The sequence below is a fragment of the Nannobrachium achirus genome, assembly GCF_963921795.1.
Source record: "Nannobrachium achirus genome assembly, chromosome: 20".
NCBI classification, from domain to species: Eukaryota; Metazoa; Chordata; class Actinopteri; order Myctophiformes; family Myctophidae; genus Nannobrachium; species Nannobrachium achirus.
This window is the reverse complement of record NC_137827.1, coordinates 26,069,197-26,088,580: the sequence shown is the minus strand read 5'-3', so window position 1 is coordinate 26,088,580 and position 19,384 is coordinate 26,069,197. Positions and strand designations below refer to the sequence as shown.

General features: G+C 42.6%; 2 protein-coding genes across 3 annotated transcripts in view; both read left to right on the top strand.

The window, feature by feature from the left end:
* LOC308306307 (sorting nexin-14-like) overlaps positions 1-19,384 on the top strand; it is a 450,899-nt gene that overhangs the window by 186,960 nt on the left and 244,555 nt on the right. The window lies entirely within an intron of this gene.
* Positions 2,731-6,690, top strand: colec11 (collectin sub-family member 11). Of its 2 annotated transcripts, none has more exons than XM_080750349.1 (7): positions 2,731-2,861; positions 3,624-3,766; positions 4,092-4,163; positions 5,308-5,379; positions 5,469-5,522; positions 5,634-5,729; positions 5,960-6,690. In XM_080750349.1, exons 2-7 carry the CDS (start codon positions 3,649-3,651, stop codon positions 6,355-6,357), a joined length of 810 nt encoding a protein of 269 aa, XP_080606475.1. In that variant the 5' UTR covers positions 2,731-2,861; positions 3,624-3,648; the 3' UTR covers positions 6,358-6,690. The 2 variants fall into 2 exon arrangements, with proteins under 2 accessions (XP_080606475.1, XP_080606474.1); XM_080750348.1 differs by having other exon boundaries at positions 5,942-6,690.

Below are 19,384 nucleotides of genomic sequence, written 5' to 3'. Positions count from 1 at the left end.
CGCCTACCCTCAATTCTGCTGTCAGACTGTCCATGTTTGCAAATTATCTCTTTGTCATTTAAATATTATAGTGACTGTGACAGTGGTGTCAAGTGAATCTAACAGTTTACTTGACATTTATTATTTACATCACATTTTATTCCTAAAAAATTGCAAAATAGTTTTTTATGCCTGTTGACAGACAAGGTTGATTCTATAGGCTATTTAGGTGTAGCATATCTTATATAGACCTATATAGGCTAATAGCCTTCATATATATTTTGTATAGCCTAATGTTAAAACAGGCCTACAATACTGTTCATTTTACAATACTGTTCAATACTGCACCAAAGAATGTATAGTATCGGGACATGGATTAATTAATTATTTGGGCGCACCTGATTCCAATAGCTCTGTATTTATGTGATTACTATGGAGTGCATAGGATAGCCGTGTGTAGGTTTGACATGTAACACCACTGTCACAGTCACTATAATATTTAAATGACAAAGAGATAATATGAAAACATGGACAGTCTGACAGCAGAATTGAGGGTAGGCGAAATGGCTCAGACAGGTAGGTGAAAAGACTCTCCTCCAAGGCAAAAGTGCCCCGCGAAAAGACCTGGCGAAAATGTTATAGGCGATTATGCCTGACACCTCTCAGTATAGCTGACATGATGGTGATGTATCGTAGTGGTGTGGAATCACAGGCCATTAGATCTGTATACAGCAGAGAGCAGACAAGCTGTTCTGTGACACTATGACCTCATATCGTCACTGTCGGGTGGAAACCTTTTTGTCCAAAATGGTTACTTTTCAGGAAATGGAAAAAAAGGATCCAATGTAGTTATTTAGTCACCAGCTCTCTCAAAACTACTAGTTTGTCCACTACTGTTTACTGTTCTTTAGTCATGGCTGTCAGTTCCCACCTGATGTCATGTGGGAGTCCCGACTGCTCCACACTGTACTGAATAACTGCCAGCTTGCATAAGGACTTAAGACTAGGACTCAAGTCTAATATGTACAGGTCACAGGGTCTGGGGTATCCTCCAAAGAGGACGATACGACCTCCCACCATGCAACAGCACATCTCTGTCATGAAATGCGGGCCTTTTCCCTTGGGCTCAAACTTCTTCCAGGTGAGAGTTTCTGGATTGAATTTCCACAGATCTTTGAAGGTCTGGATATCATTGTTGCCACCAAATATATAAAGCTCTCCATTGTAGGTAAAGGCTGAATGACAACAGCGTCGTTTTGGAAGGAGCTGTGCAGAAGGTGTTCTCAGCCAGCAGTTGGTCTCTGTGTCAAACACTGTGATGTTGTTGTAGTATTCATCCTTGCCTCCCCCTCCCCGGCCCCAGCCCCCAAATGCAAACATCTTTGTCCCAATGATGGTGGCAGAGTGATATGCTGAAACAGCTGGTATAGTGCCTCTGGTGTTAATTAAAGACCAACTTGTAGATGTCATTAGTGCATACACGTCCATGTTCGCTGTATCCTCCATGGACGTACATGAGCTTCCCCAAGACACAGGCAGAGTGACTCCGCTTCCCCTCTGGAACGGTCCCTGACACCTCGGGCTTCAACCACCTGTGGGTGTCCACATCAAATGTATAAAGAATGTTGCATTGTGGCCGTGGGTAACCTCCCCAGAGGTAAATTATATCATGTATCAGTTCACCCGTGTGGTCCACGCGCCAGGAGGGAACCTCTCCTCTTCCATTTGTCACCGGGGACAACTTACTCCAGCGCAAGGACACTGTGTTGAAGATGTGCACATCAATCTGACCACTGTAATGCACACCTAATAATTCATATCTTCCAAAGAAGTACACCTCGGGTCCCACAGGAACTGCAGCATCAAAGCATTTTGTTGGTCCCTGTCCTTCCTTCAGCCATACGGTCCACCTCAACATTTCACAAACAGACAATGGTGAATAAAAGCAGCCTCTTCAAGTGTTGTTGAATACAGTTATATTGTGTGTTCTGCCACTTAAATTGGTACCGTGGCCTCTAAGTACTGATGTCATGTTGATGACATCAGTCTAGTCCCGGCCTGGTGGAGATGTGCATCTAGCCCCATCTAGCCCCCCCTGGAGCCGCCCCTGTGATTAGTTATTACAAAAGGTGTGTAGGTCCTATGTACAGTTGTTATCCCCCCCTCCCCCTTTGACCCTAATCCTGAACAGAGGGAAGATGTCAGGTAAGGTGTCAATTGTGAGGTAATTGATTGATATTGCACTTCAATTCATTAAATGAATGTCTTCTACATCACTGACAATCTCTCCTTCATTGAGACAGTTACTGTTGCGTTTCCTTTGGCAGTTAATTTCAAATCAACAGCCAAAGTAATCATTGCCAATAAATAACTTAATTGTAATATTATGTTCACAAAATAATAAATAAATGTGAGCAATGGCGTTTTGAAGACACCTTCCCAAAAGGAACTGGCATTTTTTCGTCAGTTCAGGTAACATTTAATGTGACCGCCAATCTACATGCCGATCTACAAGCTCACAATGCATAGCCATGCAATGCATTTGTGAACTTGTCGATCGCTTATTTTCGGTGCACGACTCCGTCGTACGACGAAGTATATAATCGGGCTTGTGTGTTATCAGGCAGTGCTGCTGTCAATCAGCCTGCTGCTTTCCCATCCAATTATCTGTGGGGCCCCACAGCTGCTGCTTGGGGCTGTTTTATCTGTAACACTGTTTATGGATAGCCTATCACACACATTCTGGGCTGAGGAGGAAAAAGATGAAATGCTCTCTGAGACAACACCACTGTTCAATGCCCCGATGAACTCATGAGGATCATTTGTGTTAACTTTTGCAGGCTGATGCTCTTTTCTGCTTCTGGCTGGAAAAATCCATTAAGGTGAGTCATAATACTTTAAGTGCAGATATCAAAAATACAATATGGTGTAAAATTGTGAAATTCCAGTGACTAAATTAATTATTTATGTCAAGCATGGATCTTTTTCTTTTAAAAATCTTTGAGTTTACTGAATCCATGATATGACGCTTTTGTGGCCTTAGATGAATTGGCTTGTACTTTCTTGCATGTGCTGAATGCATACAGTACAGTACAGAAGTTCTTCGCTCGACTGCAAATGTATAATTAAAACTTAACGTGGCTTGGATTAAGATTTAGGTTCGTTACTTGAAGTCATCAAGGGTTAACCACTTAAACCCTTTGTTGACCACAGTCCCGCAGGGGTTTATAGTGGGGCACCCTCCTTTTTTCCCCTCTACACTAAATCTCTTCACTGTAAATAGCTGATCTACAAGCTCAGAATTCCTCATATTGCAATTCGTTGTGAGCTTTTCTGTTTCATGATAGAAGCAATTTTTTGATAAATGTTTGCCTTAAGGTCTATGTTTAAAAGCTTTTAAAATACCATAGGAATCTGACACATGTTATCAGTCTGCCTTCTCAAGAATGTTGCAGCAATTCAGTCTCACTGATACTAGGGTATGATGGATGACGGCTGTGTTTACTCTGACAGTTTAGGTGATAATGTATGTCATTACTTAAATTTGTTATAAATAATGTAATCAGTGAGTTACTGAGTTCTGATTCAAAACAAAAAACATAAATATACTCACACCATCACTTTCTCCATTTGTCTTTATTCAGTTTTGGCCAATAATCACCAGATAGCATGAAAGGAGAGGAGTTCTTTGTTTCTGTGATGGGGCTGATACTGCTCCAGTCATCCTTTGGACAACACATGACAGAAGAGCCCTGTTCTGTTCAGATCCTTGTCCCTGGACTCAAAGGTACATCATTACATCATCATACTGAACATAGGCCTACTGCCTACTTTAAATGCACAGTGTTCGTTTTACTCAGAAAGTGTATTTAAAAACGCGCGCGCGCACGCACACACACACACACACACACACACACACACACACACACACACACACACACACACACACACACACACGCAGTCACACACACACACGCACACACACACACACACACACACACACACACACACACACACACACACACACACACACACACACACACACACACACACACACACACGTATGGGGGGGGAAAAACAAACAGCTAACAGCATTTCTTCTCTTTGTAAAGGAGACCCAGGGGAGAAGGGGGAGAAAGGTGCACCAGGGAGACCTGGAAGAGTCGGCCCACCCGGAGAGATTGGTATGTTTTCCTGCTTGGAAAATATGTACTGTTTAGACAGCTAGCTATATTAGAAATATTATTCCCATTAGAACACCTTTAAGTGTAATTTATAGCCTGTTTCATCGCACAACATGTTTCGCTGGGCGGAAATAGCTAATGTTAGCTTGAAAATCAGGATTTCACAGGGAAATAAATAATACAAATTAATTCACGGTACACCTCAACAAATGCTCCTCATGCTTTCTCATCATAATGTCTCATGCCATAGAGCAGGGGTGGGCAACTTAGGTTATGGAGAGGGCCACTATATTTCCACACTCACCCGAAAGGGCCACAATACATATCCACAAGTTTCCGCGGGAGTTTACTGGAGACTATCGGGACCAAACTTCCGGGTTTAACAGCAGACATACAAGCTCACGTCGCGTCGCAGATGCAACCCGTTGTGAGCTTGTAAATCGGCGCCGGAAGCTCGGTACAGACGTCTGCGCAATGCACTATGGGGCGTTGGAAACTCGTGGATACTGTCGGGCAGACACCGCTTATCTCCGTATTGTAACTTTTTTGGTAAATGAATGCCCTACCTTGTCATTCTATTTTTTGTCACACAAAGGTAGCATCTGCAAGCTCAAAACGTAAATGCATTTAGTTATACTGTATAAGAACTTAAATACAAATATGGACATAAAAAAAAGACAACATTGTAGTTATTAAGCTAGTAGTAGAGTCATGGGCTGAATGTTTTGTGCTGGCTGGATACTCTAGTCTGGATCACAACCAGGCAGCCCAGAGACTACCAAGTGTTTACTTTAGGGTCAGAAGTCGGATGAGAAATTATGCCCAGAATGCACTGCTACTGACAAGTGTTTACTTGGGGCTTTAATGAGGAATGAATGTTCTATGTTACAGTACATTGCAGACACATGGCACAGTATTTTAATGTATCCTTGCATAATATATATTTTATATAAGAAGTAATAAACTGGCGGTCCAGAAATCAGAATTTGAGTATAAGCAATTTGTATTAATGCTTACTCTTTTGAGAGGCTATTTGGATACGGCAACTTACTTCAGTCAGGTTGATTTATCTATGTAATTTGTTTCTGTAAAGTGCCCACATAAACACTTCTCACATTGCATTGTTTTTGTTTTTGTTTTATAGGCCAACTCGGAGTTAAAGGACAGAAGGGCATCATGGGACATTATGGCAAAATGGGCCCAAGAGGAATCAAAGGTTATTATAAACTAGTGCTGTAGGCTACCCATATACTTGTATGAATACTATATGTTTACTGTTTAACATTTACTTGACTCTTGTCTCAGGTGTAAAGGGAGATATGGGAGATGCAGGTCCAAAGGGCCCCAACGGAGAGCCAGGTAGAACATTTACTACAATTTATTTAATGGCATACTGGAGCATTAACCACACAAAACATGACATTAATCGAGAGGTCAGTGCAGTAATCCTCCACAGTTTTGCCTCATCAGGTGTTCCATGTGAGTGCACACCTCTGAGAAAGATGATTGGGGAAATGGACATTGTCGTGGCCCAGTTGTCTTCCGAGCTGAAGTTCATTAAAAATGGTAAGATTATTGAACATTCCTGATTTATCATTAAACAAATATCTAGGATATTCTCAAATCAACATGTGAAATATAATTTGAAACGCTAGCTGTTCAACTTCATTGTGACACCTTTGTTTTAAGTTCATTCCTATAATTGTTTCTCTGCGTATAAATGCAAATGACTGGGTATGTCACTGAAAATCATAGAAATGGAAGTGCTCATTTTTCAGCACTGCCCTCCCCTGCAGCTGTTGCTGGCGTCAAAGAGACAGACAGTAAGGTCTATCTGTTGGTGAAGGAGGAGAAACGCTACGTGGACGCTGAGATCTACTGTCAGGGGAGGGGAGGGCACCTGGCCATGCCCAAGGATGAGGGGGCCAACGCCGCCATAGCGGCCTACATAACCGAGGCAGGCCTGAGCAGAGTCTACATCGGCATAAATGACTTGGACCGCGAGGGTCTGTTTGCCTATGTGGACCGCTCTCCCATGAGCACCTTCAGCAGATGGAGGAAAGGGGAGCCCAACAATGCCTACGACGATGAGGACTGTGTTGACATGGCGGCGGCTGGGGACTGGACTGATGTCGCCTGCCACCCCACCATGTACTTTGTGTGTGAATTTGATAAAGATGGTGTGTTGGTCTGATTTGAAACAGAAGTTGAGTGTGTCCTAAATACAGAGGAAGGAAGCCACACGTGGAGCAAAGATATTTGAGTTAAACAAAGATGTTGCTCAACTTTCCCATCTCCTGCCTTCAAAGCAAATGGCAAAATGATATCCAACTGCAATTGTGCAAAATAGTCAAATTTATTCTTTATGTAATGTATTCCCCTTGTTGACTGCAATACCATTGCTAAATGAAAGGCATATGATGAAGTTATTTATTTTTGTAATTCACACAGCATTCTGAAGTAAAATTGTGTATAGGCCTATACTGTAGTAATTTCAGGTTACTCATCATTAAAGATAAGTCGCTTAGCCTCATGTCTTCTGTCTTTTATTACGACTGCATTAGAAGAGTAGACTTGCAATCACATAGAAGGGGTGCAGGCCCTCTACAACAAGACTAGTGTACCTTTTCTCTTCTACATTTTTATCCCACGATTTTGTAACCAATTTTTCAACCAGTGCCAATGGACCAATCCCCAATCACATACACACCCATTGTAACAGTTACAATGGGTGTGTATGTGATTGGGGATTGGTCCATTGCCTAAGCTGTATGGGCTCTGCTCTCCCTCTGCCAACCTGGGGAGGGCCCCGAACTAAGCTCATGCTTCCTTCAGTGCATGAGGACTGAGCAGGCTGCTTCTTATCACCTGAATGGGGGAAGCTTCCCCGTTTGGACGTAGCGCGTGGAAGGAACGCGTTATTCCTACCAGTTCCATTCCCCTCCATCAGGTGCCCCGGCTGGCCCAGGGGAAGGCATTATAGAGACCAGAATTACTGCATGTTTTTGTGAGGGTATCTACCCTAGGAGACACACACAGAAAGGCCCTTTCGCCTTAACACACGCCCACAGCGTCCCCCGGCTGAAATCGAACCCAGGACCTTCAAGCTGTGAGGCGACCGACTGCGCCATAGTGCCCCCCAAAAAGTGTACCTCTTGTAAGGCTTTTGGCAGAGAGCCTGTCTGACCTGGCTTTGTCCAGAGCTACTGTATGAGTCCTCCCAACAGCCATAGAAGAGCTGCCATCCAGTGGACAAAAATCGTATTACAATGCAACAATCCAAATAAACACATAATATGTACCGGTAGATCTGTATGCATATGCAGCTATGTGGGGTGGTTATAGTGGCAGATATAGGCTATTCATTATATTCATATATCATTGTGCTTATACATTTTAAAATCTTATGTGCTGTAGTGTACTTTAGGTTGTCAGATGACCTTTTATGTGATACAGGATTACATGTGAATCACATCCAGTAATCCAGTATCAACAAAGAGGGATCTTGTGAAAAGAATCCCTGGTTTGGATGACCATGGTGTCACCCAAACTTATCAGTTTACAAAGTCTGAAGGTTACTGAAAATTAATCTCTAAATCCTGAGTTGCTTGGGGAAATAGAGAGTAGTTTTCATAGAAAATGATAGGTATTGATTAAAAAAATCATATTACCCTCAACCACAAGAAATATATTATATTCAATTGTATCAACATGTAATGCAAGATCAAGAACAAACTGGCCATTGGGTGCCATTTTAGTAGGATATAGTATGTCTTTCCATTTGAACATCTCTGTACTTTATTGTGTAATTAATGGGTTATTTTCACAGCTGTGGCTGATATTATTTTTGAAGATGGGCATCTCACTTCGGATGATACTGCCTCTCCCTAAGAAGACAGAATAATTTGAATATGCATGATGCAGTTCTCCTAATAAAGCACAGCACGAGTCCCTTAAGAAATGAATAATTAATGGAGAGATGAATTATGCATTTCATTGACCAGGAGTTGTCTAGCAAAACCCAATTAGGTGCCATTGTTGGTGCAATCTCTGGTTACCTCTGCCCTGTGGTAAACAATTTGGACAGCTCTGTCTGGCAGTGGACTGCCAGACAATCTGTGGTGAGCAAAAATGCATTCCAAATGGGGGATTAGGGCAGCTATCTGGAAATACGTGAGCAGCACATATTAGACTACATTTTCCCAATACCACCAACCACGTAAGGCTAAATTTAGTTAATTTACATTTACAACAACGGGCTGTGTGTGTGTGTGTGTGTGTGTGTGTGTGTGTGTGTGTGTGTGTGTGTGTGTGTGTGTGTGGCTTCTACAACAACTAGTCTTCTATCATTATTATCCAACACAACAACAACAATAATATTAATACTACACATAAATACATAATATTAAACTATTTATTGCACCTTCCATACAGTAAATAATGTTTCTGAAATTATATCAAATAAAACATGTGCAACTGCAAACCCAAGGGGAAATGATGTGATGAAAAAAAAAGTGCTCAGAATTATGAATAATGTTTCTCATTATTTTGAGATAGCCTACCAAGTCAAATCGTTATTTTTGAGATAGGCCTACTGAGTCATTATTTTGATAAAGTTTCCCATAAAGTCATTGTGGAAGTTTTGGCATTATATTTTTGAGCTACAAATTAATTATTTCGACCCAGTTTCTCATTATTTGGAGATAATCATTATTTTTGAAATATAGGCTACTCGTTTCTCATTATAATGACTCACAGGAGCATCCCCACCGCACCCCGCCCACCCCAGATCACATTGGCGGAAATGATCTTCCATAACAAGGCATATGCTGAAAAGGCCAAAACAAATGCACGTGACCTTTCTTCTCGTTTCCCTGGGAACACGTGGATGAGTCACTTGAAAAGACCAGGAAAAAGACAATACCAGCCAACCAAGCAGCACTGGGCAGCGGATAGGTTTCTTGATACTATCCTCTCAAGTGAATTAGGGAACAGGTTTCCATATCAGATATCTCCACGTCTGCAGAAAGCTTGCTTAAAAACTGACTAAACTAGCCACGAGCCAGCTGGTGAGCTGACTTTTGCCCATGCATGCACCAGAGGTTGTGTACAGACTGTCTGCCTTCACTGTTGATGTGGTGGTGGTATGTCTGACACGTCGAGTATGGCTGCAACAAACTCCAGACTGCCTCCGACCAAAACAATTGTGGTGTACAGAAACGGGGACGCTTTCTTCCCCGGGAGAAAGATAGTGGTCAATCAGCGACACGTGTCAACGTTTGGCAGCTTTCTGACCTCCGTGACCCATGGAATTGAAGCTCCCTTCGGAGCTGTGAGGAATGTCTACACTCCCAGAGAGGGACACAGAGTTGTCGACTTGGACAATTTGCAGCACGGAGAAAGTTATGTTGCTGCTGGAGTGGAACGTTTCAAAAAGCTCGAGTAGGTACATATGGCGTGATAATTGGCCTAATTAGGCTACTATAGCAATTAGACATCAGTTATCCACACTTTCCATTGCTTGATTGCCCAGCTTGTAAACTGACTCAGGCACCCTAAACAATCAAAGAATATTAATTGAGTCACCTGTTGAACTGTCTTGCTAAATCATTAACTGTAGCTTTATCATGTATGGGATCACTTCATCTTTGCAGCTATTGCCAAATAACAACAAGAAAGCCACAGCGGAAGAAGAACAAAAAGGTAAGACCACAATGAGACCATTTAACTGGTTAAATATGAACAAATGTATGATTCATGTTTCCTGCTTAATGTGACAATCTCAAGGACCCCCAGTTTGATATAACATTATAGCCATGGACCACCATTTGCAAACTTATTTATTTAATAATAATGATAATAATTTGGTCCAATATGGTTTGTCATTTTGGTCCAGACTTCCTTGAATTCTAAATGTATAATGTAGGTAGAGAGATAACAATGAAACTGATTAAAATATAGGCCTTCTCTAAGCCATTTTAGCTGCATGGTAGGTAATAATGGTGAAGGTGAACTACACCCTGGAATCCCGTGAAGGACCCCTTGTGGTCCCTGGACCCAATGTTGAAAACAATTAGAGATAGAACATTAGAGCATAATGGGCTCAAATGTATAGCACATCTGCTTTTTTTCCACTGTTATTGAAACATTTTGAACATGTATACAAGTTACATGTTTAAGCAATAACAATCATCCTTCCATAAATGTATAGACTCAGCCTCAGGGGGGTCCTCGCTAGGGCCCTGACTGTATTACTACACAGTATGTAGGGAAGACAATGGGCCTGATTCACTATAAGCTGGTAAAATAACATGTATGAAGGCACCAAGGCAGAACTGTCAGTCAAAGCGAAGACTAGCCAACCACAGCACGTCCTTGCTGGCCATGCTTGCAGAGACTCTTGGGTAATGAAGTTAAAAGATGTTGGCTGCCTTGTTATTTGTGTCCAAAGTGGCCACTAATAGGCCTGCCCCACACTACATAGTGCTGCTTACAACAATCTTTTACTTTTATTTGTTATAAATGTGTGTCTCTAACCAAAGTGAAGTCCCTGAACACTTGTACCATTGTTATAAATAAACAACAGCAAGTTTAATATGCCTTTAATCTACTAACTCATATTAATGCCTGTCATTCCTTCTTCATATTAATGCCTATTTAACACAGTTAGATATGTTGTTTATTTCCATTTGTTTTGAACATTTTAGATTCGACCTGTAGTTCACAGCAGAATAGTAGTTTCAGCTCGCTGCCAGAAAATTAATAACGAGTCATGCACTATCAAGTGAGTATTGACTTTTGACTGCTCAAATACATCATCATTGTGAATGTTGAAAGAAACATGTCATAGGCTATACAATTTGACAAAGATGTAATTTATATTTTTCATTGTTTGCATGTCATTCATGGTTCCCACTGTCATGAAATTCCTGGAAATATTTTGAAATTAGAAAAACATTGTTCCAGTACTGGAAAAGTTTTGGAAGGTCCTGGAAACAATAGCTATGCATTGTTTTTGGTTATTGATTTTGTTAACTCATTTACTGCCACCATAAATCGACTTTGAGGGTTCTCTGCCACGATTTTCATACCTTTTGGCATGGGCACGTGTGTTTCCATTGTTCACAATCCGCATGCATACCACTGTCCGTTCGCAGCGTGCACGCTTTATTTTTGCTACACTGCCTGTCTTTGGGCATTGCAGTAAGCGACTCTTTATTGTGCTGAATTATTGTTATATACTTTAGTCCTGGAAATTGGGTTAAATATTCTGGAAAGGTTTTGGAAAAGCTTTGGAAATTCATTGGTAAAAAATGTGTGGGAACCCTGGTCATTGCAAATGTCTGTTTTGTTAACCCTTACAGTGTTTTTACCAATGGAGATATTCGGGTGCCTCCAGCTCGATTAATGATCCCGAAGTATACTCTCACAAGCTGGGAAAATGTCTTAGCTATGGTGACAGAGAAAGTGTGTCTTCGTACTGGTGCTGTGCACAGGTAGGACAGTAGAGACTTGACTTTATAGTTTTCTGCCTATTGCTGTTGTGGACATAATTATTCCCCTCAACGTATTTTCTGGGAGAAGTTGAGTGACTTTTGGCTTTTAATCCCTAAAACCTCAACATTATACTTGGACTTCATTGTTATATGCAGGGGTGTAACATAACTAAGTACATTTACTGTACTTAAGTACAATTTTGATGTACTTTTAGTTTACTGGAGTATTTCCAATTTTCTATACTTTTATTTTTAGAAAGAGACAAATATTGTACTTTTACTCCACTACAATTATTTATTTTAAAACTTTGTAGAGTTTGATTACCTTTAAAAAACATACATTAGCCACTTCGGCCCTATATAAACTTTGGCCATTTGAAAATAGCCGATCTACAAGCTCACAGTGCGTTTCGCATTTGTGAGCTTGTAGATCTTATCTTTTTTTAACAGATTTTTATAAATTTTATACATTTGAAAATACCGAAATAAAATATCTGAGTGCTTTTTCAACCACTGGTTATAAGCAATTCCTTGCCTTTGTGTTATTGTGTTCTTTTGGATCCCCAGACTTTGTTCTTTAGATGGCCATCCTCTTGGCGGTCCAGCGGAGTTAGAGAACAACCAGTATTACGTGGCGGTTGGAGCTGATAAGTTCAGGGCCCTGCCATACAGCCAGCTGGTTCCCAGCAGAGAGGATGATATCAGGTACGTGCACAGATAGGCATCAAAGGGGGTTTGAGCCCCTGCCATTTTATCAATCTGTAAAAATTGCCCTCCAGACCATGAATGCAGTTTTTACAATGGTGAAAGAAATGCAAATGCCCTCTTTCCATGCCATACCCAAAGGCAGCATTCAAGAGAATTGTCTTGTCCAAACTCTCCTGAACTTGAACGCAGCATCTTATGTTGAAAGAATTGCCCTCTCTGTGTAGAAATCCATGCCATATACGCCACATCTCCAGTATTGACTTGATTATGCTTTGTTCAGTGTGGTATGACACACCGGAAATAGACGACTTTTAGGAATCTCAAACCCTGCCTCTCTAACATTCTCTGCACGTCCCTGGATGATATGATTCACAGGTAAACGTGCTAATTTATGTTTTAGCAGCCTTGACGACGTGTAACAAAATGTCAGGCTTGAGACGAACATTTCTTTCTCCATTAAAAACTCTCAATACTTCATTGACCTGGGTTCCCAGGGGTCTATGCTTGGTTCCCTCCTTTTCCCCAATGTACAGAATCTCTTCGCCGAAAATAGCCGATCTACAAGCTCACAACACGTTGCAATGTGATGCGTTGTGAGCTTGCTTTGGTTATTTTTGCCTAATTTTGCCTATTTTAGCTGAATGTTTATCTATTTTGACATGCCCAGAATAAAATCAAAAAAGGAAGAGTTTAAACAGTTATTGTCATAACTATTCATTCAATGGTTGCTGATAAGACATGAATCATTTTGTTGATATCCTAACTTGGGCATTTATTTTCCTGCAGATTCAGCCATGACAGTCCCTTAGACCTGTCCCTTAGAAAGCTGAGACATGTGGTGACACAAGCTAAGGATGTGGTGAGTTACTGCAGTTTCAAGAATAATTTTCAGCAGTATCTTGTTTTACATGATTTTTTTATACAGTATGACTACACATCTATGGCATCTATAGCATCGCAGTTGAAAAGCGCATCTTTGCACACACAGCATTTCAATTAACATTTCCCACGTGTGAGACTTGTGTTGCGGAGGTGCAATTCGTTATGAAACAGTGCTATCATCAATCACTGTCTGCAGGAGGCATTGAGTTACCATTGCTTTCCACTTTGATGGGTAATCCCCACAGAGACAGGCTGGCCCACTTGATCAAGTGCAGTGAGCCTCATAGACTGAACATATGCACCAGGGGGGACTTTCACTGACTGGAAAGAGAGAGGAGGGGGGAAAAAAAACTCTCATTCAAACCAGAACCCAGACAATTTGTATTGTGATTAAGTAGACAGTCGAAAGCTTTGAATCCATATGAGGATTGTTCTGCAGAGGTCTTGAGATGAACACCAAATAGTCCCAGTGAGGACAGGAACATGCCCAGTCAGCAGGTTGGGGTACTGTAAAGATAAGGCCCCCCTAGTGAGACGTGTCTGACACCTGATTTTTGTAACCATGAAAGATGACAATACTGTGTCAGATGCCAATTTTTTCTTTAACAAATGGAGAAAAATGTCCCCGGCATTCAACCAGACAGTAGGTGTTCCTGTGGCAGATGACAATAAAATCGTGCAGATGAAGATAATCTGCATGTTAACAATAACAATGCATCAGCCACGATGTTGACAGTAACTTGTATTTTTAAAGATTTCCCTATTGTGTTTTTAGTTTGCAAAGTTTTTCAAATTTAGCTTAATTACTTTCTATACGGTACATCCCACTTGGGGGAAAGGGAGGGGAAGTGGCGGAGAAACACATTTCACAGACACTATGCCACTGCCTAGAATACATTTCACAGAGTTACAGCCATTACCATTATTTACACTACCAGTAGGTGGAGACAAAGACAGAGCTATGCCTCATATTTGCATCAGACTGCTGATCTGCTATTAGTTATTCACTGGACATGATGTTGCTACACTTTACTCCCGTTCCCTCTTCGCCTGATCCCTCATGAATTTGTAAACATGATTTGACCAGTTAATGAGGACCTTTCAGGGGGGTGGGGGGGGTGATACATGTGAGGAAAATTGCTCACTCTTGCTTGATCTGTCAGCTGTTTGGCTTACTGATTACACGTACATTTATAGGGTCATGTCCATCATTAATTTCAGTTTGACCTCACAAAACAACAACGGTCTGGTTAGAAACGGCCGTAAAAAAAGGGATCCTGGTAACGTGCCCGTGGAGGCTGCGTAAAATGTAACCTTGCTCCGCAACCTTGCTGTATGGAAAAGGTGTCTTTTCTCGTCTGCACCAGTGGTAGAGCGTTGCCGAATGGGACATCTGGTCTGGAGCGACTGGTGAAGTTCTCAACTGACGGCTCGGCTGTGCAGACGAGCGCGGCACTGAGACTCTCCAGCACTCCGTGTTCCCAGCGGAGGCAAGTGCAGATGCTGAGCCAGGCCTTTGCAGCGATGAGATGGAAATTTTACGCTAGACATGTATGGCATGAAGAGAAGATTTACAGTAGGCATATATGAGACAGATATAGAGAGAGAGAAAGAGAGAGAGAGAGAGATAGGAGGAGGGAGAGCAAAAAGATACAGAAAGGGAGAGAGAGAGAGAGAGAGAGAGAGAGAATAATGTACTAAATCCATGCGCTTCATGTTACTCGTAGTAAACAGCGTACTGTACTTTAACAGTACCTCATATAGTGCTTCCTATGAAGCACTGCATGTAAACAGACCAGAGAGGGTCGACTAAATGAGGAATAATAGGAGTTCGCTCTCCTCCCTGACATCGGCGATAAAACTCCATCCCCTCCCACTACTGCCGACCCTCCATGATCTCATTGGGGAAAGGGGAAGTGGCGATGCCCAGCGGAAAGCTATACTCCCAGGCTGCTGCCTGCGTGTCTGCTCACTGGAGGACCAAACCCAGGGAGTGGCCCTCCCCGCCACTACTGCCCAGTATGTGTGGTTGGATAGTGGCTGGGCCCACGTTGGACGGGTGGGTCCCCCCCTTTTCCCCTGGCTATCATATCACACTGTCCTCTTGTTGACTCCTGCGCTCTGCCACTTGAGAGGGCCAGAGATTACTTGCTGCCCGGGGCCCCCTGAGGCCACTCACACTAACTCTAGAATTCTCTCATTCTGTCTCTCTCTCTGTCTCTCTCTGTCTCTCCCTCTCTCTCTCTCTCTGTCTCTCTCTTTCTCCCACCTACATCCCCCCTCTCTTCCTCCCTCTCTCTGGGGCCTCCTGATAGACACAGTTGTCTGCCCCCCTAGGACATGGTCGGCAGATATGTAATGCGTAACGAGAGGCGAGATGACTTCAGCTTTTCCACTGCGTCTGCCGTGTTTCAATTCAGCACTGCAACTTATTTCTGCTCTCCCAAGCTCCGCAACTCTGGTTGTCCTCCTCTCCCTCCCTCTCTCCCTCCCTCCCTCCCTCCCTCCAGCTTCCTCGCCCTTCTCCCCGAGTGAGAGGCTCTTGATTTAACACTGTTGATATTAAATAAGAGTTGTTTACATCTCGCTACCAGACTGTACACATGAAGAACAGAAAAAAAGAAAAAAAACACAAACAGACACATTTTTAATTTGCGTTGTATGTTTTACATCACTCATGCGTGAATTGAAGTTATGACATTAGATTAACAGTATATCAATGATTCTCATGGCAGCCAATTTGGTCTTACATGAACTCGGTTGGTCCACCCTACAGCCAAAATGGCCATCATGTGAATATGGTCATTAGCGGAAGTGGCAATATTATGTTTGTCTTTGATCTCGAGGTTGTGGCCACTATAGCACTTGTACTGTATGTGAACTCTGTTTCAACTTTCCCTCACTTTCTCTCTTTCTCGCTCTCTCTCTCTCTCTCTCTCTCTCTCTCTCTCTCTCTCTCTCTCTCTCTCTCTCTCTCTCTCTCTCTCTCTCTCTCCCAATTTCTTGTTGTTGTTTTATTTTTCTCCCTTGGCCCACTGACGACTGTAGGAATTCAAAAGAACATCCACAGACCCTGCTTCTTCTGCATTAAAGAAAGCAAACAAGTGAAGAAACATCACTGCTATTCCCCAGACTCCATGTTAGTGAGCTTGCGAACACCATTGCCAGAAGTGTATTCTGGTGGAAGACTGAGATCACTACACTCTCCCCCGAGCCAGCCCAGGGATCCAGCCAGGCAGTCGCAGTAGAGATCTGCTGCTGAAAAAGAAACATTAAGTCTGCTCTTTCTCTCTCTCTCTCTCTGAGAGAACTATAGCTCACTTTGCTACCTACATAGGGGATGAGCAGCCTGTGAGGAGAAAATTGCCTTTTGTGGAAGCATTAATTCAAATGTGTACCTTGCTGTCTGAACATCACTCGAAACCCATCTCACCACTACTTGCTCTCCCCCACTTCTCTTAGTCTCTCTCTGTCTCTTTCTGTCTCTCTCTCTCAATTCTGTCTCTCTCCATCTGTCTCTTGTCTCGTGCTCCCTTTGCTCTCTCGCCACACAGCTAAAGTCCCAGGACGCTCCCCGCCTCCCCCCCTCTCTCTCTCCCTCTCTCTCTCTCTCACTTCTCTCTCTCACTCTCTCTCTCTCTCTCTCTCTTTTTTGTCCTCCGCCCGTTCTCCATCAATAACCGTCTGCTGTCTACACAGCTGAAGAATAAGTTATTCCCTACGACTCCCCTCCCTTTCCCTTTAAGCTTGTTTGGATTTTCATTGTTTGATCTGGCTTGATAAATAAGACAAATGCAGTTAGAAATTCATGGCTGCCCCATTTCATCAATAAATGATTAGTTTGCGAGCGCTCCCAAGTGATTGATAGGTTGTGCACGGGATGTATTGGAACCAGATGAATTCAATACAGTGGGAGTCGCGGGGGAGCTACAAAGCGTATCAACTCATGAAAAATTGAGGTCAATGGAAAATGTAAAAAAAAGGGGGTTGAGAAGAGAAGGAAGCGAGTGGTGGAAGAAGTTTTGTTCAACAGCTCATATACACTGTGTTGCCTCACTATGTTTTGTCCTTCCGTTCTACTCCCCCCGCAACAAAACAACACAAAGGGTGCCGACTATGAATCATAGCGAAATCAGAGGAAATACGTCTCAACCCACGGCCCCCGTCTCTTTCTTGTCTCTCTGTGTAGTTTGCTCACGCAGGCTTTAGAAAAGACCTTGAGCACGCAGCCAGGGGCCACACGAAGAACCATGCAGACTCAGCCAAGCCGGAGAGAGCCAAACAACAGAGGCAGGTGTCCAGAGTCCCACTTCTCAACTCCACAGTGGGTAAGCAGAGCAATTCTATAGAACCCTTCTCTACCACACAATGTTTAATGTGGTGCATTTTTTATGTGCCTCACTCTGGCTGTTATAGAGGCGACCTGTTGACTACTGTTTTTGTGTGGATGTGTGTGCACATGTTTGTGTGTGCTTGTGTATGTCCATGCAGTCATGTATAAATAGACCAGTGTGTGTTTCTGGTGTGTGCTGAAATGTATGTGACAGTTACATTGTGTGTGTGTGTGTGTGGTGAACAGAGTAGGCAGATGGAGTGTCATTCTTTTGAATATGCAACCTGTTCACCGAAGTTAACCCGCATCAGGGGAGCAGTGCTTTCTGCTCTTTGAAAGAACACAACTTCTTTCCGTGAATATTAAACGGAACATGACTTCAAACACCTTGAAGGGCTCTTAAATCATGGATGAATTCAATCAGCCCGTTTTGTTGAATATGTATCCAGAAAGCCTCGTTAACAAAGCCGGGGAAAGAAAAATAAAATGCTCCAATTTTCTCCTGATGCGGGGAATCAAAATGATCATTAGTTATTCATCACAATAACACGGAGGAGAGATCATAAAAGTGACAAAATACTCTTTCAGATTGATGAGATTCAGCTCTGTGGCAATTATGCAGTTTGAAAGTGATATATAACGTCAATATACAGTAATTGCACCCCAGCCACTGCCACCCAGCTATTCAATAGTTGTTATTTCATGGGTGTATGTTTTACCCACATGCACAACATCACACAATGACCCACACTTGAAAGGCCCATCCCGGGCCAGAGTTAGCATGACATCATAGGATGAATAATTGCCGTGGTATGAGAGCTGCCATCGCTTCACACATAACAGCCGAGCCAGCATTCCTTGTGATGGAGTTAGATTTCCTTCTCTCATGTCAGGCTCATATTAGCGAGGTGGCTGTCTGTCTACCGTTGCTGCCTGGTGGAGAGTGCTCTTCCCGAAGACCACTTTTTGGACACTTGATCATCCCCCATGGCAGGACCCCGTCTCCTCCCATAAACTGGTTAATGTCGTGAGGGTAAAAGAGAAAGAATCCATAGGGAACTCAGCTGAGCTGCGCAGAGTCAATCAGCTCAATCAACTCAGAGCCACTGCCTGGGTGGCTCTGAGTGCTATTGGCAAGCATCAGCCATCACAAGAGCAGAGCTTTTGGCAATGCACAACTTTAATTTAATTTAATAATTACCCATTTCTTAGGGTGTGGGCACAGGAACAGATACAAGTAGCATTTTGTCTGTGAGACATAACAGATTAGAGAGAGTCTTCCTGTTGCATATTCACATAATTCTCTTTATTTGAGACAAAACGTTTTTTTTTTAGACAAATAACCTTTTTCTCCTCTGATCACCAAATACGCTACCATGTTTGGTGGATCTTTTATTTAGATCAAATTACCTAACAATACTGCTCTCTGGTCACTCTAGTCCGATAAGGTGTTTAATCGGTCACATTACCCCTCTGATCTAGTAACCACAGAACACAGACAAATAGGGGTTTGATTACTAGGGAACTGCAGCATGACGTTGACTTGTAAGCTATTCCCTGCGCGCATTAACAGCGGCCTGTCACTGGTGAGAGCTAACCCCAGAATGTAGGTTCATGCCGAGTGGCCAGACGTGTGGCAGCGGAGCCATGGCTTCTCTCTAACCTTTAGGCCTGTGTGACCACACTCTAAATAAATAAATGGACTTGACAGCGTCATTGATCACTTCTGAAGTTGAAGTAAAGAGGAAGATGGAGAGGAAAGGAGGGCTGTAAGAGGGAGAGAGAGAGTCAGAGAGACTGTA

What these genes read in the sequence shown, in the direction of transcription:
- colec11 (XM_080750348.1), top strand. Translation starts at nt 3,649, where the DNA reads ATGAAAGGAGAGGAGTTCTTTGTTTCTGTGATGGGGCTGATACTGCTC. An exon ending in CCTTGTCCCTGGACTCAAAG is followed by an intron (nt 3,767 to 4,091) that starts GTACATCATTAC and finishes CTCTTTGTAAAG; the next exon opens with GAGACCCAGGGGAGAAGGGG. An exon ending in GCTGAAGTTCATTAAAAATG is followed by an intron (nt 5,730 to 5,941) that starts GTAAGATTATTG and finishes CTCATTTTTCAG; the next exon opens with CACTGCCCTCCCCTGCAGCT.